Below are 20304 nucleotides of genomic sequence, written 5' to 3'. Positions count from 1 at the left end.
GCAAACTCTGGCTGACTGCCAAGCACCAACCAAACAGCAACCAGCCTCGCGCCTACCACGGGCTAATGGGGGTCGGTGGCGTCCCCAGTTCACCAACCCGCACCTGTACTTGAAATTGGGATGCCAGTGCAATTTGTGGCAAAGTATACTACCTATTGAAACATCTATGTGAAGAGTACGTGTAGGATGGTACAGGTAAAGGCGTGCCTATTTGTCATAAAGAAGGCCCTGCACCCCCGCGCGTAGGTGCAATGGTGTCGCCCTCTTCCAGCTGATTTCTGGTTTTCTGCTTCAGTTCTAAACCAAAGGATCTCGAAGCGGACTGTACCACGGTTGAAAAGGGGGAGGAGGCTGGCGTGCGGTGAAAGGTGCTCCCAGCCCTCTGCCTTTCAGTACTCTCTCGTTTGCTTCGCGGTACTCGGAGGGCCCAGTGTTGTCCGAGTGGGAGAAGGCAGAGCCGGACAAGCGACTCTGTGCGTGCCTCTCTTGACCCGTCTCCTCCCGGCGCCCCTCTCTACGGCCGTGGTACGCTCCGCCCCCAGCTGGCGGCCTGCAGTGGCGCTGCTCGGATCCCAGGGCTGGTTAGGGCCGTGCTTCCCGGGACCCAGCGCCTTCCCCGTCCACGGAGCCGGACCCGAGAGCGGCCGCAGCGCCCGGAGCAGGAGGCTGCGGCGGCAGGACACTAGCGGCAGCCTCCAGCAGCCCCCAGAGGCCCCCGAGCCGCCGCCCTCCCCTGGGCCCCCAGCCATGGGCGACGCCGGCAGTGAGCGCAGCAAACCACCCGGACTGCCACCCCGCTGCCCCTGCGGATTCTGGGGGTAAGAGGGCGCAGCACGGGTGTGGGGGCAGAGGGGTCAAGGGAGGCGCGCCCCCCAATACCCAGGCGTGCAGCTATTGGTTTGTTACACTGCACATTCTTTTATTTCCGCCTTTGGACAAAGGCAGTGTTAACCCTGTGTGCCATGTAATGCACAGTGTAGAAATGATGAGTCAAGTGGGGCCTGTGTGTGAAGCCGGGCCTGCTGACACTTCCCCCAGCAGAGCCTCACTGTGCACAGCTGGGAAACTCCTATCCTAGCAAGGGTGGGACTCCCTCCATACATAGAGCTGTCAGGATCCTTCGCACCAAGTAAAGGGTGACCCCCCCCCCCCCCTGGTATAGTAAGGTGACCATGTGTAAGGAAAGGATGACCCCTACCCCCCTACCTCCATTAAAATACGCCTTAAATAGAAAGGGGCAAATCCCTTTTAAACTATAAGGAAAAAGGTTACCACAACATACAAGTAAAACGTGTCTCTTTAGCAGCCCTCGCCCATATATGGTATGATGTGCATTCCATGTGTAAGGGGAAGGTTCGCTTTGCAAACTTGACGTGGTATGGTGTAGGTTAAATAGCGAACCTTGGGTTATCTCAACACATCTAATAGATGAAAAAGTTGTAGAATGACAGGTGGTGCCCATATCAGGAAAGGAATGATATCCTTTTATAAAGGGTGTAGGCACCTGCTTATTCCTAGTAAAACGTGACTGCACTCGTCCTAATGAAGGGGGTTACCCTAATATTTTTATTTTGCCAACAATGCTGTGTTGTAATGTGTTCTAGGTTCTTCCGTGTCTAATTTCTCCATTATAGAATATTGGTATGCATAGCTGTGTCTGTTGGGCCCCTTGCTGACGGCCTGCTCCTTGTCATAAAACATCATTAAAGTTAATATTGTGACTTTGGCCTTCATTTTGATGTCGGTCAGCAAGCCTCTGATCTGCGGTTGGAGGCTTGCCGACCGACATAATCGGTTTCACTTTCGACCGCCGTATTACAATGACGCTGGTCAGAAGTGTAACCGGACGGTCATTCCGGCTGTCTTCTGATGGGCTCAATTCGGACCCGGCGTTTCTACTGTCGGGATTAAGATGTCTGTTACCCATAGGCTTTTCATGTTGAGCTTTCCTACATGAAAAGCTTGTCGGAAAGTGCAAGCTCTCATAGAGAAATGGGAGTGTGCGGTTTCATCCTAATACTCCGGTCAGTCAGTCCCGATTCCACAACGGTGTTGTCCGCTCAACATCGTAATGAGGCCCTTGTGTCTTACCACCATTATCTGCTAAGTTGACCACAAAATATCAAGTATAACTTCCCATTCCAAGATCAAACAAAGATTGAAGGGTGGGACTCCAGTATAAGGATTGTGTTAATGCCCATATTATAAAGTTGTGCTCACTTTATATGGAAAAAGTCTATATAATGGGGAGCCACCACTTTGCCTCCACTCCTCCATTGAGTCAAAGTATATGTCTACTCGATCAACTGCTGAAGAAACGTGAGCTCTGCTTCCCACCCAACATGCCCACAGAATGTAAAAATGGAGGTTAACTCCATACTCCGTCCTTGTCTCCCCTATTTTATGGTAGCATAAATGATGGCTTACTGTTGGTAAACGCCTATCATCACTATTCCACTAACCCCAATCCTTATGCCTTCGACATACATTTAGATAACTAGTGATGATTGTTCACTCACGTTGAAAGATACGGAGGAACTCCTTTCCAGCCTCTGCTCGATTTGAAATAATTTGTATCGAATATCACCAGTCAGTATACACACTTGTCAATCAAAGTCAAGTTAATTCTTAGTGGATTGTTTCCAAGGGTCTAATCAGATGATTGAGGGGTGCCTACCATCATTCTCCCCTCAGACAAGAACACTACAGATAAACCTTAGCCAACTTTTGCCAAATCCTCATAACAATATGCCAAATACTGAGATCTTCCAGTAAGTACTCAGAATTTAGTAAACGTGGCACCCATTTTCTGCCATGACTCTCATGTTTATGAAATCTAATAGAGGTCTTCGCTCTCCTGGACTCCGTGTGCTAATTTGATGCAGTGCGTTCCACCAACCCTGTGCCAAGATATCTTTCCTTCACCCTCTCCACATGGAGGAACTAAGAAAATCTGATGCTAATCTTGTGCTCAAGACACTACCATGTTGTGATTGGGTGTCTCTAATTGTTCCTTTTGCCAAAACCGCATATGATAAACATTCTGACAGACTGCATAGAAGCAGGCAGTGATCCTTGGATATAGATCTCTCCCTGCCCCTGATCTTAGAGAATTTGTGGCAAATTTTTAGCATGTATTGTGGACACTTGCTTTGATTATATCTCTCACAGTGTCAAACTAAATTGCATCTTTCCGCTTACTCATATGTTGGGACGGTAGATACAACCGGTACCCAAACTTGTTGCAAAGAAGAGTGGTGATTGTGATACAAAAGTGATGGTTTAACAGGTCTTGCCGGGTTCAGAAGATCAGGCCATGTCCAAGTGGTGCCAATAATCTGTGAGTGTGGTTACATTGTGTAGTGGGAAGGGTACAAGTTAGTTGGCAGTCTCTGAACATCTAAAACAAGCTCGGAGTCACAAGGAAGTAGCACAACATACAAAATAGGAGAGTCATGCTCAAGGAAGTGCACTGGAGGAGGAGAATATTGTGGTAAGAACAGATGAATCTTGAGTCTCTCCCTGTACTGCATCACTGATTGGGCCTGATCGCCTTCCTTGGTCAGGTTGTTCTAGATGCAGGGGCTGCCACAGAGAACCATTAAGTGTCTGTTATAGTGGGACAGGGATCTGTGGATCAGGCAAGCACACGGGGAGCTACGCACCCCTCTAACTCTGGCCTAGAGCAAGGGGTGATCCCTGAATATAATACTGGCCAACCCACAGAAACAGAAATTGTAGGCCAAGCTAGAGGGCTCTCCATAGCCACTTGGAATATAGCTGGGTTGACTAAAAAGATGGAAATGTTAGGATGGATGGATTTTCTCAATTCCCATGATATTATCTGTCTCCAGCAGACCTGGTGCATAGATTTTGTTAGTTTTGAGGGGTTTGTTTCATATGGTTTACCTGCCCTGTGTTTGGTGGCCGGTAGAGCTAAGCGGGGTCTTTTAATTCTTCTGTCAACTAACTTGCCTATAGAAGTAAAAAGGCAAATTAACATCGTGTCATTCACAGGTACTCTGGTTACACCAAAAGCATGCCCGGGATGTTCTTTTAATCAACTTCTATAATAATCTCTTTGATAGTTCACGGTCTACAGTAGTTACAGAACTGGAGAATGTCATTGGCAAGTTAGGTTCAATTGAAATGAGGATGTAATTTTTGACATAATTTGGGTTGGCGATTTTAATACACCCAAATGTCCTCTGTCTACTACAAGGGTTTGTGGGGTAAGAAACGATATAGGAGATGATGATATTCATTTACCCCACAACCTGTATGGTGATACACTTAATATATTCATGGCGAATTTTGATTTGGATATTATGCAGTGTGCAAGAGATGGTTCGGGGAAATCGGTCCCCACTTTTACAGGCAGAAATGCAAATTCAATTATTGATCATGTTTTGGTATCGGACAATATCATTCCTATGTGTACCATCCCTAGGATCGAAGAATCCTTACTCAGTGATCATAATTGTATTATAATGAGAGTAGCTCTATGGGAAAATAGGTCTGTAAATACATTAGCAACTGTGGGTAATATCGCACCGTATAGACCTAATGGTACAAGAATTAAATGGAAGGGGGTGAACCCGGACAGGGTGTTAAAAAACATAGTTACTGATTGTTTTGTAGAGATTAACGAGAATCTGGATGTCAAAAGTGAGCCTGCACTGATTATAATGATTTTTTGTAAAATAAATAATACCATTGACTCCATTCTGACCATGACCTCTAATAGGGAATTTACCCAGAACAAGGGATGGTTTAACCATGCCTGTACTTACTCACTCACCCAGCTAAAACGAGCACTGGCCATTAGGCCTAGGGACCTGATGCTTGTAAAGAAATTAAGATTAGACTATAAACTCACACTTGAAGAGAGAGTTACAACAGGAGGCTTGGGATAAACTCACTCAGGCCGTGGATACCTCAGATTTCCAATTGTTCTGGGTTACAGTTAATTCTCCCTTTTTAAAAGATGAGGCGGTTCCTGAATTGCTGTCCAATGTTAGCAGCGAGGCATGGGTGGCCCATTTCTCTAGTATTTTTAAATCAGGTAACTTTACTAGTAATAACCCTAACAATCCCAGTACCTGGCCTATCGTACCGCTCAATATAACCTTAGAAGAGGTGGAACAATTAAAAGTAGCAAGGGAGGAAAGGCCCCGGGCCCGGACGGGGTCCCAATAGATGTCTATAAAGCTGTACCTGCTTTATGGGGACCTTTATTAAATATTGTTTTTAATGCTGCTGTAACGGAAGGTGTTCCCACTACATGGGGTGAATCAATTATCATCCCAATTTTTAAGAAGGGGGCTAAATCTGACGCTAAAAACTATTGCCCAATTTCCCTTCTAGATTCCTCCATTAAAATTATGAGTAGGATTTTACTTGTTAGATTAGAAGAATGGGCTGAGGATAATGGGATTTTAGCAAAGACACAATATGGTTTTAGGAATAGGCGAGGAACCCTTGAACAGTGTATTAATTTAGATTGATTAATTGGAAAATACACATGTGCCAAGCAAGAGTCCCTTTTCCTATGTTTCGCTGACCTTAGCAGCGCTTTCGATTTAGTGGACCATTCCTTTCTATGGCCAACCCTTTTAGGCCTTGGGGCCCGAGTCTATAATCTATTTCTTGGCGAGGCTCTACGAAAGATTAACATCTGTACGGTACGGGCATAGGGGAGAATGTACTCCTAAATTTAATGTTAGATGTGGCATTTGACAGGGCTGCGTCCTTGCTCCTCTGCTTTTTAAATTTTTCATTAATGAGGTCGACACAGTACTTAAATTAGTAAAATCGGATGCACCACAGGCGGACGGCCAAGACGTGCGGTACTGCTATATGCAGACGATGCCGTGCTCTTATCAAGGACCCCAATTGGCCTTCTGCGGCTAATAGATATGTTTGCTGATTTTATTGTGAGGAGGAAGTTGCAGATTAATAAAAGTAAAACTTACACTGTGGTTTGTGGCCCGAGGCGAAAAAAGATGAATTCCTTTTTTATAGATGGGCAGAAAATCCAAATAGTGGATACATTTTGTTATTTAGGGATAACTTTTGCTGGGGACGGTACTTGGTCACAAGAGATGTGGAATGTCCAGGCAAAGTTGGCAAAAAGTGTCCACGATGTTTTTAGATTTGCAGCGAAGCTGGGTGACCGACGAATTAGAGATATGAAACATATTTATCAATCTAGATGTACCTCTGATGCACTCTATGGTTCTGGGGTCATAACTCTAATAGTAACTAATAGTGGAAAATATGTTTCTCAAAAAATTGCTCTGTTTACCATCTTCAGCATCAACAGAATTAATCCATAGGGAAGTTGGAATCAGCTACTTGTCGGACTTAACAGCATTTAGGCCCTTACTGATCTGGAGATCCATTTGGCGAAAGGAAGAGACCGCTTTTAATAGAACAATAATCAAAGACTGTCTCCGATTGGATAAATGTCTTAAAATTCCCTGGCTCAAACATATTATATACAGCTTTAAAGAAGTTTTTAAAATACATATTCTGGGTGACCCAAATGCCGTAGCAGAGCTGCCCAAATCAGAAATGAGGAATTTGTTTTTGTTACACAGGAAAGAGGTACCTAAGTAACATCGGGCATTTAACAACTTGCCAATTCTCGAATTGTTGTTCAGTTTTTGAGGGGTTTCCAAACCTACTTGAGCCAGGTAACTAGAATCTCACATAGATATGTACTCGCTAGATTGCGACTCTGCCTCGTCCATCATTTGGTAGCATTTCGACGAGTAAAACAGCACCCAGCTTCCCCCTGCCCATGTGATGGCCACACCAAACCAAGCACCTTGCACTTTCTCCTCATATGTGATTTGTACATGAACCTTCGTATTGCATTTTTAAAACCCTTGTTTTTAAAATATTGTACTTTCACTACGGAAGCTGCTATGAGGTTGATTTTTACAATGCAAGAACCTGATATGTTTTTTTACCGCAACTTTTATTCTTAAATCTATCGATGCTAGGAAAAGTATAATGTTTTAAATGCTGATGTACTTGTGCTTTTATGGTTGGTTTTTTACGAATCGAATAAAGCTTATTGAATTGAGTGTCTGTTATCAAGTTTTGAGAACGAATTAGGGACGCTCTTGCGTTTGGCGTAGGTCTCATTACTTTTTGTTGCATGTATTGTGGGGTTGCTGCACCTTCAGTCTGTTTATAATTGAAGCAGGTAATCTGGATTTTTTTTTATTACTGAGAATCAGTGCCTCCATTTGTGTGTGCTGTTGTTTGTTTATCTTTAGGCAAAGATCATCATGCCTACAAGGTTCTTAGTCTTCTGAAGCCGTTCAATTTAGGCTGACAATATGTGCAGAGCGTTGTTGTGCTTTTGTTATCTTGAGGTAACGAGAATCCCTGCTTTCTTGTGCTGGTATTGAGTAAGGATGAATGAAAGCTTCTTTTCCTAAGGAGTTCCATTTGGAGAAATGTTTTGACAGCTGCTTCCACTTGTGAATTCAGACTGCGATCGGCATCCCACATCACTCCCACGTTTTGTACTTTATTTTTTGCTTTCTCCAAAGAAAGGTTTGTCCACACCGGTGTTAGTGTTTTTGAGGTGGTGTACAGGTAACAGTGCCAGAATTTGTTTTTTTTGAGCCGCTCAATTTGAGGGTATTGGTCCAACTCCATACTTGGAAATTTGTGATGATGTTGCTTCTTATTGTACATGAAGCTCAAATACAAAGTGTAGTTACACACTATATGCATGCAGCCAAATTGTTATTCACTGACAATACCTGGTATTTAACTAAGTTTCAAACAAACTAAATATATTGCTGTTGTCTACGAAGTGCATAGGAAGATACTTTGCAAATTGCTGCAGGAATAATTTTAGGACACACGTACATGGTGGTATAATGCCCCTTTAAACCAAAGAAGGAGAAAATAGAGCAAGTAAGACCAATAAATAATTTAGAGAGGAATAAGGAAGGAAAAGGAGTATTATCCGGCACTTTGGTTAATGTGTGGTTAGAGCAACCAAGGCTCTAGCTAACAGCACACAAATGATGCAAAGATAATCCACCAAAAAATTCCTCAATGAACCTATTAAGTGGGTCACAGCAGGTGCAGCTCCTCTGCTATAAAATGATAATAACTTTAAGTTATCATTTTATGCTCCGTGAAGGATGATTACCCCCCCCCCCCCACGAGTCTTGAACACTATCATCTCAGCCTCAAGCATGCACTGCTCAACACATATTTATAAAGTTTTTATATAGCGCGAACTTGACCCAAGAGGGTATCTGAGCGCGTTACATTTAGGATCGTTGCGTTACAAGTTACATCAGATAAAAGAGCATACTAAGGTATAGTACACATAAACAATGTTTCCAAAATTCGTAGGAGGGAAGGGAGGCGAGGCGGAACAATGCCCAATGCCCGGCTGGGTAGGTGACGGTCTAGGGGGAAAACCAGGGCCAGACTCCTCATTAGCTGTCAAGCAGCTCCACCGGTCATCGGCCATGTTGCTTAGGTCTCAGCGTTCAGGAAAAAACAGTTTTTAGTTTATTTGAAATTGCGAAGGTTATATAGCGCTATCTAGACCCAGGGGTATCAGAGCACATAACCAGGGAAACTTTGTATTAGAAAATACATCAAAAGGATTATAAAGCGCAGGCTAGACCAGGAGGTATCGGAGCGCTATAGCAGAGGGACATTGCGTAACAAATTACATCAGTTACAAAAGCGTAGAAAGGTACAGTAAACTAACAACGCGGTTGAGAGAATTTATAGGAAAGGAGGGGAGGAAGGAGACCTAGCAGGGAGAGGATGAAGAGCTGTGTCCAATGTCCAGATAGACAAAAAGAGAGGGAGTGGGGAGAGGTGGAGTGAGAAGGGAGAGGGCGAGGGGGAAGACGGAAAAGAGATAAAGGGAAAGTCAGCCCAAAGAACGAGTGGGTAGGTGACGGCCAGGGAGATATTCCAAGGCCACTCTCCTCTATAGCTCTCTTGGAAACAAACACAATTATTGGAAATAAAATGTAGATTGTGTAACATGATGCTATGTGATGGACATCTAACAGTCACCATAATAAAACTACAAAATCTAATAAAAATAGCTTAATCCCAAAAATCATCTTGTGCTTCGTGATGTGTCCTCCTGCTTTGCGGGTGTGTGGGCGGGGCTGCTCTGCTCACGTAGCAAGGTAGGGGAGGAGTGGTTTGCCTACTCCTAAGTGTGCAATGACTGTTTAGTCGGCCTTCTTGGGCCGCCCAAACCAGTCATGAACACTTCCTTGTGCTCTATGCAGCCTGCATTACGGGGAAGGGAGCCTGGCTGCCTGCTTCCTGTGCATGTTGTCTGAGACAGGAGAGCAGGAGCAGAGACGCAAAACCAGCCTCAAGGTAAGTTTATGCTTTTACATTTTTTTTATCCACCCCGCGACCCATGCCATCTGCCGCTGATATTATTAGACAGTCTATGCGGAGCCTGATGAGGGTTTTGTGAGATATAAACACTAAGTATGTAGGTAACCCAAGCCCACCATGTGTGGAATAAACTCTGATTGTCTGATTTCCATTCCAGAAGAATCTGCTTGAGAACTGTAGTTAAGAGGAGGTTGAGTAAGGCATACTCCTATTTGGTTTAAGGTGAGGGAATATGCAGCTCCTAATGGGCCCAAAATTACTGCGGGTAAATCTAATACAATAGTGTTTAAAAATACCCTGTAATCGAGTCTAAGTTTGATCCTGAAACTTTTGCTTTGCATCAAAAATAAAACGTGTTCTAAATACCCTGGTTCACTTGTGCAGTTCCTGCAAGTATTATAAGTAGATTGAGCCTGACCAACCTGCACGTCCAATACATAAAATGGAGCAAAATCATTGCTACTGTGCAACAGAGGGCGTGACTTTGTGTAGAAGGGCTTTGGTGCATCTGTTGGACCAAGTTTCTTAATTTGTGAGGTCTCTATTGAGAGGTCTGAAGTGTTTTCCCCATTTGGGTGAGAGAGGAAAGAGGGATTTGTTACTTTGAATGTTAAATCATTTGTAGTTTTTGGAAGCAGTGTGACCTCATGCGATTTATTTCAGTCTAAGGCAACCTATTTCCAGATCATTAAGAGGACCTATTTTGGATAATTTCGCCTTTTGTTTTAGAAGGGGGTAAGAGTCAAGATTAGATAATGTTTTTAAAATGTTGAATTTCAGGGAAGGAAAGAAGCCTAAATCGGAGTATAAATTTGTCTAGCAAGATATCTTTTTCCTCCCATATGCACCACTCTGCGGCTGACAAGCCAGTGTCAGTATTGTTACAGTTCCAGAGCGATTAAAATGTTGGTATTTAAAATGTGCATTGATGTTTTTGGTCTAAGAGGAGAATCGCTTTTGTTGTGCCCATTACAATTTGTTAAAAGTGTAGGGGGTCAAAACAGGTTATTGATATGTTTGCAATTAAATAGTAGGAGGAGGCAAGATAATTTTCTGTGCAGCACCTAGAAGGTTGGAGGGCAGGGTTGTTGATGAACCATCTTGCTCTTAGTGTGGCGATATAACTGGTTTGGTCATTACACCATTTTAGGAGTTTGCCTCTGCCATATAGTCTAAACTTACTTTCTTGGAAGGCACTCTGACCTTTTGATTGATCTACAGGAATGATGAAGTAACTTTGTCTATAGAAGTAAATAAATAGTTTGATAGACTACAGGGAGCATATTGGAAATGAAGTTATTCAAAGGCGTAATCTTCATTTTTAGGTCTTGCCTAGCGATGCGGCGCTATCGGCGAGACCTATTGTTGCTGACTTGGCTCCAAATCGGGACAGGACCTGTGCACGTGTAAGGCAAGTCCTGGACAGGAGCTGTGTACGCATATGGTGCGAGCAAGAGTTGTAATAACGCCGCAAGCCGTATGCGTGCACATCGACTGTCTGTGCTGAAGCTTAACAGATAGGAGATGTGCACACATAGGCTCGCGTCTTTATCAAAACTCCTGCATGCACCATATGCGTGCACATCTCTTGTCCAGGGGCGGCGCCCAGCATGCCTCCTGCCCAACCCCACTCACTGGCTCTTGTGGCGCAGCAACAGGCAGGGCTCCGTTTTGCTCACAGGAGCCCCGCCTGAAATCTTGCTTCGGCCGCACCATGCGGCATTCACGAAGGCAGGGTGGGCTCCTTCTGGACTTCTCTCTGCGGGGTGGGCTCCCACCTCGGTTCTCCAACACACGGTGCTCCCTCAGCTCACGGGAGCCCTGGACTCTTCTGGCCCGCGCTCCATGCCCCACGCAACTGACGTCGTCGCAAGCATTGACACTTTCGCTTTCTTCATTCGCACGCCCAGCTCAGGATGTTCTCAGTAGGTAAGAACTTTCCCTGTGCGTCTCGTGCTTGTTTTTCAATCCGATGGCTTGCCACATTCATCACTCTTCTTCATTCCGCAATATGGGTGCAATCCGAGTCCTGCGATTAGACCTCGCTGCATCCCACGGGCCCTCTGTCACTGTCCTCCGGTCTGAGTGAGAAGAAAAAACACTCTCAGGCTCCCAATCTATCCTTCCTTCTACCCCTGGGGATGCTTGTTTTATTTTTAGAAACTTTCTCGGTCCTAGTGCAGAATAAAATGGTGTGAAATTAAGGTGCTGTATGGTATCCATGATCATTTTATATGAAGAATAAAAAGCGGGCGATTAGCAGTGCGGGAAGCCCAGCTCTTTCCACCCTGGATGGGTGGCACGGGGGCGCCGTTCTGTCCGTGACCCCCTTTCTGTGTCCACATGACCTCGCCTGCCACCGCTGCCTGCTTGACCCCTGCGTGTCAACAGCGGTCACTGGTGTACAAGGCCAAGACCCATCTCATTGTGACCGTTTCATCGGATGATATTTCATCTGAAAGGGCAGTACGTTGTACCAAGCCAAATTCATAGTTCCGTTTAGCTGAATCAACGTCATCAAGAGCGCTACATCTGACCCTAAATTAACATTTACCACTCAACCTTTACAAAAACAGTTTAGCCTTCATTTAAATATTGTAGTTTTAGCCCGCCTGTAATTGCATTTAAATATTGTAGTTTTAGCCCGCCTGTAATTGCATATTTTATCACCTGTGCTGTGTTTTCAATTTGTGGTTTTCCCTGCCCATGATTGCCTCCATTTAGTGTGTTGAATTGTGGAATTTGCAGTCCAACCTCTGTAGTTTGTCCCTCTCGTTCCTTGGTGTTTTCCCTCCAAATTTCTCCTTTGCTCTGTGCTAAGACCTGTATGTTAAAACAGTGCACTCCCAGCCACCATTTCGTGTTCACAAGCCAGTGAAACCAGCCCCCCTGCACCCCCCCCCCCCCTCCGCCCCAGCAACAGGGATTTTTCTACATCCGAGGGTGCTTCTGTGAGCTGTTTAAACTGTGTTTTACTAGGGCCTGTGCACTTCGTTTTTTGGCCAGCAGGGGAGTAAAGTTGTATTCAAACAGTATTGATAGATTTCAAGCTAGTGAGGCCCTTTCCTGCTGAAGTCCAAAGTGTGGATTGAGCCTGTCTGTCTCCTAGGAGATTCTGAACAGGAGAAGCAGCTTCCAACTCCCTGGCCAGCAAACCTTGTCTGAGGTCGCTGGGACTTTATATGGTCTGCTAGTGGTTGGTACATGTCTACACTGATTGATGGTTGTATCTGGTGTTTCTATTGGATTAGGGTTAATGTCCTCATTGGTTGGGTATTTGAGGGTTCTCATTGGTTTCTGGGTCTGTGATTCAATCATTGTAGGATTGGGACTAGGGCTAGGGTTAGGATTTCTATTGGAAGTAGGGATTCCTATGTTATTGGTTGTTGGGAGTAGGGTGGGACTAGGGCTAGGGTTAGACCTTTAATTGGAAGTAGCGATTAGGGCTTCTGGTGTTATTGGTTGGTGGACTAGGTGTGGGACTTAGAGGAGGGTTAGGCTTTCTATTGGAAGTAGGGACTAGGGCTACCTGTGCCATTGGTTGCCTGGACTTGTTTTGGGACTACTGGTAGGGCTAGGGCCTTTATTGGACGTAGAGATCAGGTTTTTTTTAACTGATTGGGTGCTTGGACTAGGCTAAGATTGTCTGTAAGGTCCTGGTCTCCTATTGGTTCTAGATTTTAGGGCTAGTGTTGTGATTGGATAGTGTTAGGGTTCCCATTGGCTGAAGGGGTCACCTGATTACTAGGGCTAGAAAAAAGGCCAGGCTTAGGGCGTCGAGGCGAGGCCAGAGAGGACAAGGGCAGTTTCCTGTAAGAGAGGACAAGGGCAGTTTCCTGTTTGAGACTGGTCGGGACTAGGGCAAGAAATGCTGCCCTTCTCATTTAGCAATACCCAGCCTACACCATCCACATCCACAAACGGAGCAACACACTCACACCAAATGTACACCACGCACAACACTATGCACAGATTAATGTACCAGCCTGCACTATAAACCCAACCAAACCACATCTACACACCCTACTATCCCAACTACCACACATATCCACCATCACCTACAAACAGTACACAACTCTATCCTATACCACTAACCAATACTCTCATCACTAACACAACGCCAATCAACACCATACATAACTACATCCCATTCAGACACACACTCCCTTCTGTAATTACACCTAACAGACCACCTTTTATCACTAAAAAATGTATAATCATCCTTCCATCAGTTGTCCAACGAACACCCTCCTCTCCCTTCTACCATAACACTAACGCACAACACACACACACTGCACACACCACACTTTCTAATTCTTGCTACAAACCGGTCTAAGATAAACACGCTCACCTCTACTTCATTCCCTCCTACACACAACATACACCCTACTCATAAACACATCACCACCCCCTCTACGTCACATCCTCCTCTCACAAACAATACTACACAACCAAATCCATTGCATTAAACATATACATCAGAACCCTTTTTCACTACTCCTCAAAATCAAAACATATCACACACACCAGCACAAGATCTTCAAAGCACAACACCTCATAATACTTACCATCACAAAATACAAACATATACCCACCTTTCAAACCACACAAAGGAACAAACTAATATACTACCCAAATAACTGAATAACATATCCACTACTCAAATTACTTCATATTTTTTACTATAATAATTTTCAACAGTAATACTTTGTGTTCCGGAGTGGCGTGCTACTCGCCAGAAAAGCGATTCAACACCCATCAGGGATAACCAGTGCAATATGAATGCAAATCTCTCTTCCCCTTTTATCCCTCCGTTAACCTCTCACTCGAAGTAACTGACTAATATCCACCACTGAAATTACTTCATATTTCACCATATTAATTCACCACTAATCCTTTGTAGGCTTCCTGAATAGCGTGCGTCAACAAGCGCTATATAAATACAAACCTTTGTCCTCCTCTATCCTTCTGCTATCATTCTAAATCCAAATAACGGACTAACCTATCCACCACTTAAAATGTACTTGCATGTTTCACTATACTAATTCCACACTAATCCTCTATGGGTCCCGGAGTAGCGTGCTACTCACCGAAAAAGCGCTTCGACGCCTCGTCAGGGGTAGTAAGCGCTATATAAATGCAAATACAATACAATTAAGCCTTACCTGGCTGCGGCGCTCCTGCCGTTAGATTGTAGCGTTTACATGGTGCTCCAAACCCTTCACAAGGTCATGAAGCGCCTCGAGTTGCAGCTGGTTTTTTGGCACCCTATCAGAATACCCGAGTGTAAGATGGCTGTCAGTAGTTACTGGGTCTACACGGGAGGCTCTGGGTGAGATGTATGAAGTTCGGTGATGTACTCTGAAGATGGCGCTGCAACGTCACTGGTAACATTCATGACATCTTGTGGGGAGTTTGAGGACAGACCGAATTATGCATGTGGGTACCTACCTCATAGAAATGGAGCACACGAAATATGTTGATCCCTGGGTCCCTGTGAAAAACGGTAGGGGTCTATACAGGGCTTTAAGTGGGACAAAAAGTGGAGGATCTCTCAAAGGGGCGTGTCCATGTAATTAAGGGCATGGTTAAAACAGCTACGGTAAAAATTGTGCTTAGCATGGTGTGCCGTCCGACTTGTATTTTGCTGTTTCTGTCATTGCATCCAGATATGATACAAGTAAGATCATACCTGAAACAAGTCAGAACTATTGGCTTTGTCAGTGGTTGTTAGTTGCATAAGATAAATAAGCAGCAACTGTGGCTTGTAGATATTATTGAAAAAGCTTCCACTTGAAGCCCTGGTGACACCACGACAATGTTGCTGTTCCCGAGTTTCAAAAAGAGAAGGGAAAATCCATAGAAAAAATGACTTTTTAAAAAGGATTTCCCATTCCCTACAACGCTCACCTGGCATGACGTCATGCCGTAACTTCTTCACTAGTGAGAAGTGATCCGTGTCCGTACGTGCACATGATGTGCATGCTGCCACTGCAGTCCGGAAAAAATCAGACTACCTGTGCCAGGGCTCAAAACAGAGCCGATGGAGGCCTGTTTCGAGACCCCCTTTAAACAAGCAATTGCAATGCAATAGGTCTCGCATTGACGCGAGTTTAAGCTATTGGCATTGTAAATAACAATGTCTTTTATTTATGTTTTTAAAGAGATAACAAACATAAAAGGCATTGTTATTTGCAATGTCAATAGCTCAAACTCGCTTCAATGCGAGACCTATTGCATTGCAAATGCTTGTTAATGATTCCATTCAACCATACCACAATATGTGTTTGGGAGACCACGTTTTTAATATTGTCTAGGGTTTTCGTTTAATTGTATCTTATTGAGGCCGTAATATCATTAGAAAACCGCACTCCGAGGTATTTAATGAATTTGGGGTGCCATTGTAGACCTGACGACCCAGTGCTTGTTGAGAGGCAGTGTGCTTTCAGAAGGACTTCAGTTGTGTCTGTTCAAACTATAATTTAAAATTTCAGAAAAGCATTGTTTAATTCCAACTACGGAAGGGATGGCTGTGTCTGCTTTTTTGGGAGAATATCCATGTCATCGGCATAGGCCACTGTTTTTAAGTTGAATGGAACTAAAACCAATAATTTACTTATTTTTTTTCCTTGTACATGATATGGTTCAACCATCCTGGCATGACAGTTACTAGCTCATTCGTGAGTACTATACACTTCAGCGTTTGTCTTAAAAGACCAGGCTTTGCGTGTGTGGCTGTTTTGCTTGAGAAGTCCACAGGTTCTGGCAAACGTTAACACCCAGCCACCTGGTCACTACTGACAATATGAGATATTTTACTGTAGCTGGTGAGAGTTGTTTTCCGAACAGTCCTATTTGAGAGACTTGTGCACATGACCAATGCACTGCGCTAAGCCTCTGGGGCATTCACCCCAAAAAAAGCTCACTGGATTACTTTTCCAGACATTATTAAAGAATGTTATACTTCATCTTTTGATAGACCGCAAATACTGCGAGAGTTCCCAATTATTTCAAGAGCATTTCCTGCATTTTAAGAAGCTGTTGTAGTGGGTGGGAAATTTAATTTTTGTTAAGTTGTATTGACTTGGAGATGTGTAGTTGGTCACAATTCATAGTTTGGGAGCTTAACGCTCCAGTACTTAAAATATTCAGGAACTAAGTGCGTTATCCATAAAAAAAAAAGTGGATTTTGACTTTAAAGTAGCATTTAAGTGACAGTAACCTTCTCCAATGATTTTTTTTTTTTATCCCAAAATACCTACAAGGCAGGATCTCTCTCAGTAGGCACATTTTCGTGCAGGAACACCGACTTGTTCCGTTATTTTAAGAAATAGAATTGCGCCTTATTCTTAAGACTATCACGTAAAATGTAACTCGGTCAGCGATGGACCTTTCATGAGGTTATTCTACGGACGTTTGATCCTGTTTTGAGATAATCAGTGTGATGTAGTTGATTTTGCTTTGTAGGTAGTGAGTTTAAGGGGTTACATTCCATAAAATTGTAGATTGACCTTTTTTCCACACATTCATTGTCTACTTTAATACATGCCTGGTCTTAGATTGTTTATATTTGCCCCAAGTGGATGTTTTCTAAGATTTTCCACATATAGAGGTCTAAGAAATACGAGGCCCCCCACCCCCGTCACACTTAAAAATCCAACTTCTAGCCATAGACCTGTTGTGGGCTTGCTAGTAATTTACACTGGGATTACAACCCGCCCATTGCTTTCCGTTGGTTGTATTGCCACTCTTTCTTACTTGCTTCTTATTTAGTGGCTTTTATTGGCCCATCTTATGTTTCTCTCCCCTGAAGCATATTCTCTTTACCAGCTTTCCACCTGGCTCAATTGTGGACTTACACTGCTGACTTTTGGGGAACTCCTTTTATTCTTTTCTATTCCCATGAGAGTGTATGTGTTTTCCGGCTCTCTGCCTTGTTTTTACGTCTCCCCGCCTTGTTTTTACGTCTCCCCATTGCTCCAGACCCCTACACCATCTTCTGTGTTGCTCTTTCCCTTACGTGCTTTGCCTACTCCCCCATTCTGTGTTGCTTTCTCCCTCATTCATCCCCCCCCAACCGTCATTGCTCAATGTTTTCTCAGTTGCTTTACTCTCTCCGCCTGCCCACCCCCAAAACTTTGCACCCCAGTATGTGTTGCTCTCTCGCTTGCGTACATGACCCCATATACTGTGTTGCCCATTGCCTCTCATGCTTCCTCCCACTGAAAAAAACACTTCCATGTCTTGTTTTCCCTGTTGAATATGTGCCCTCGTTCAGAGTTTAATCTCTAATGGTATATTTGGTTCTTACACCACCCCTTTACCTCGTTCATATTTTGATTCCATAGCTCAGTGCCTACTCCATGTTACAGTCTGTTTACTCAAGCATTGAGTGTAAACAGTCCTCACCTGTCTATCTTAAGTGCCTCAACGTAACTCGTCTTAAAGCTTGAGTATAAAAATAGTTTTATGGCGGGTTTATGAGTTGTAAACTTTTTGTATTTAACCTTGCTTTGTCATTGTTATTCTAAAATCATGTGTATGTGTACGCAGCATTATTTTCATGGTGCTGCACAGGCTTTGAAGGTATTTGGCAGTATTGAAACTGGATTTATATAGCACTTACTACACGTGACCAGGATTTGAAGTGCTTTCTGTGCATTTCACTTTGTTAACAGTGCTAGTGGTTTAGTGATTTTAGTGTTCCCTTGTTTATAATTCACCCTACATTGCTTTCAAGACTGAAAGGGTCTTGGTTTAGAGCTGTTGAATACATTCAAATGCACAAATCCCAATGTTTAAATATAACTATATACAAAGGGGAACTGCTAAATAGCAGCCTTGCATATCTTTCTCCATCTTTTTAGGTCTCTCCTGCTACAGAGCATGCGCTGCAATCAATCAATCAATCAATCATGCCATTTGTATAGCGCACTACTCACCCGGGAGGGTCTCAAGGCGCTTGGGGGGGAGGGGTATGCTACTGCTCGAACAGCCAGGTCTTGAGTTGTTCCCTGAAGGCGAGATGGTCCTGGGTCAGCCGAAGGTGGATGGGGAGGGAGTTCCAAGTCTTGGCAGCCAGGTAAGAGAAGGATCTTCCTCCGGCGGTGGCTCTTCGGATGCGTGGTACGGCTGCGAGGGCGAGGCTGGTGAACCGTAGCTGGCGGGTGGGCGTGTAGAAGGTCAGGCGGTCGTTGAGGTACTTGGGGCCCAGGTCGTGGAGAGACTTGTGTGCGTGGGTGAGGAGCCGGAACGTGATCCTCTTGTCGACGGGGATCCAGTGCATGTTCCTCAGGTGGCTGGAGATGTGGCTGCGTCGGGGGACATCCAGGATGAGTCGGGCGGAGGCGTTCTGGATGCGCTGGAGTCTTTTCTGTAGCTTGGCTGTGGTTCCGGCGTAGAGGGCGTTTCCATAGTCCAGTCGGCTGGTGACGAGTGCCTGGGTGACAGTCTTCCTGGTCTCGGTCGGGATCCAGCGGAAGATCTTGCGAAGCATACGCAGGGTGTTGAAGCACGATGAGGAGACGGCGTTGACTTGTCTGGTCATCGAGAGGGAGGGGTCCAGGATGAAGCCCAGGTTGCGTGCGTGGTCGGTTGGCTTGGGTGCGGTGCCCAGGGCTGGGGGCCACCAAGAGTCGTCCCAGGCGGAGGGCGAAGGTCCCAGGATGAGGACTTCCGTCTTGTCCGAGTTCAGTTTCAGGCGGCTGTCCTTCATCCACTCGGCGACGTCTTTCATCCCTTCGTGTAGGCAGGTTCTGGCGGTGTCGGGGTCTCTGGTGAGGGAGAGGATCAGCTGGGTGTCGTCGGCGTAAGAGATGATGTTGAGGTTGTGCTGGCGTGCGATGGCTGCGAGAGGTTTCATGTAGATGTTGAAGAGGGTGGGGCTGAGTGAAGATCCTTGCGGGACGCCGCAGATGACTTCGGTGGCCTCGGAGCGAAACGGGGGGAGGCGGACTCTTTGTGTTCTTCCGGCGAGGATCGAGATGATCCACTCCAGTGCCTTCTCTTGGATACCGATGTTGCTGAGGCCGCTGGACTAGGGTGCGGTGGCAGACCGTGTCGAACGCAGCGGAGAGGTCCAGGAGGATGAGGGCCACTGTTTCCCCCTTGTCGAGCAGGGTCTCACTTGCGGAACCTACTGTATACAACAAGGGACTTGCAGCCCACCTATTTTTAACATTCGTTGGATTAATTGTCACTCTTATTGGATACCTTTTAATTGGCTAGCACTTGCTGGCTATACTTCTCTTCTGTCGCCTGGAGTATGGACCAAGTACCGATTGTTTCAGCTTGCCTGCAGTCCTTCAGCTCATTGCGCTGTGATTGATGCACTACTTTTATTTATTTTTACTTCCTCATCATCCTTGTTGAAGCTCTTGCCATGTGTAGCTATGTTTCATTGCCCACAACCACACTGTGTTTTCAAATGCCGAAACTGTCACTGCCATCAAAATGGGTTGTGATAATCTTTCAGCATGGTTAGGTATCACCTACAAGACAGCACAATCTGTCTGGCTGCAAAAGACCTAGAGTGGGTTACCAAGAGCTTACAGTGGTTTTACAGCCCTCCCATTGCATACCATTGGGTAGCTTTATTGTCACTCTTAGTTGCTTACTTCTTATCGATTGGCTTTCCTTGTCTATCTTGTGTTTGTCCTGCAGCTGGATCATACCCTCTTTACCATCCTTTTGCTTGGCTGATTTGTATCTTTCCACCACAGTCCATTTTAGAAGACTTCTTTAAAAAAAATGTTTGTTAAGCTTGAGAATGCGAGTGCTTTCTTTCTTTTGTGTCCCCCCTTCCCCCAGTACTCCCTGCCCTGCCCAGAGTGCTCACTTTCTGGTGTACTTCCCCATGTTCTGCTACCCCTCCCTCATGTTTCTCCC

The 20304-nt window shown here is 44.8% G+C and overlaps 1 protein-coding gene across 1 annotated transcript in view; it reads left to right on the top strand.

The window, feature by feature from the left end:
• The first annotated feature begins 305 nt into the window (after positions 1–305).
• Positions 306–20304, top strand: part of ZFAND3 (zinc finger AN1-type containing 3) — a 617257-nt gene continuing 597258 nt past the window's right edge. Inside the window, exon 1 of the mRNA XM_078647365.1 lies at positions 306–818. Coding sequence (XP_078503491.1) covers positions 748–818 — 71 coding nt within the window. The 5' untranslated portion in view covers positions 306–747. The remainder of the gene's footprint in view (positions 819–20304) is intronic.

The sequence above is a fragment of the Lissotriton helveticus genome, chromosome 6 (genome assembly GCF_964261635.1).
Source record: "Lissotriton helveticus chromosome 6, aLisHel1.1, whole genome shotgun sequence".
NCBI classification, from domain to species: domain Eukaryota; kingdom Metazoa; phylum Chordata; class Amphibia; order Caudata; family Salamandridae; genus Lissotriton; species Lissotriton helveticus.
The sequence above is the reverse complement of the archived record's forward strand: the minus strand, read 5'-3'. Positions and strand labels throughout refer to the sequence as shown.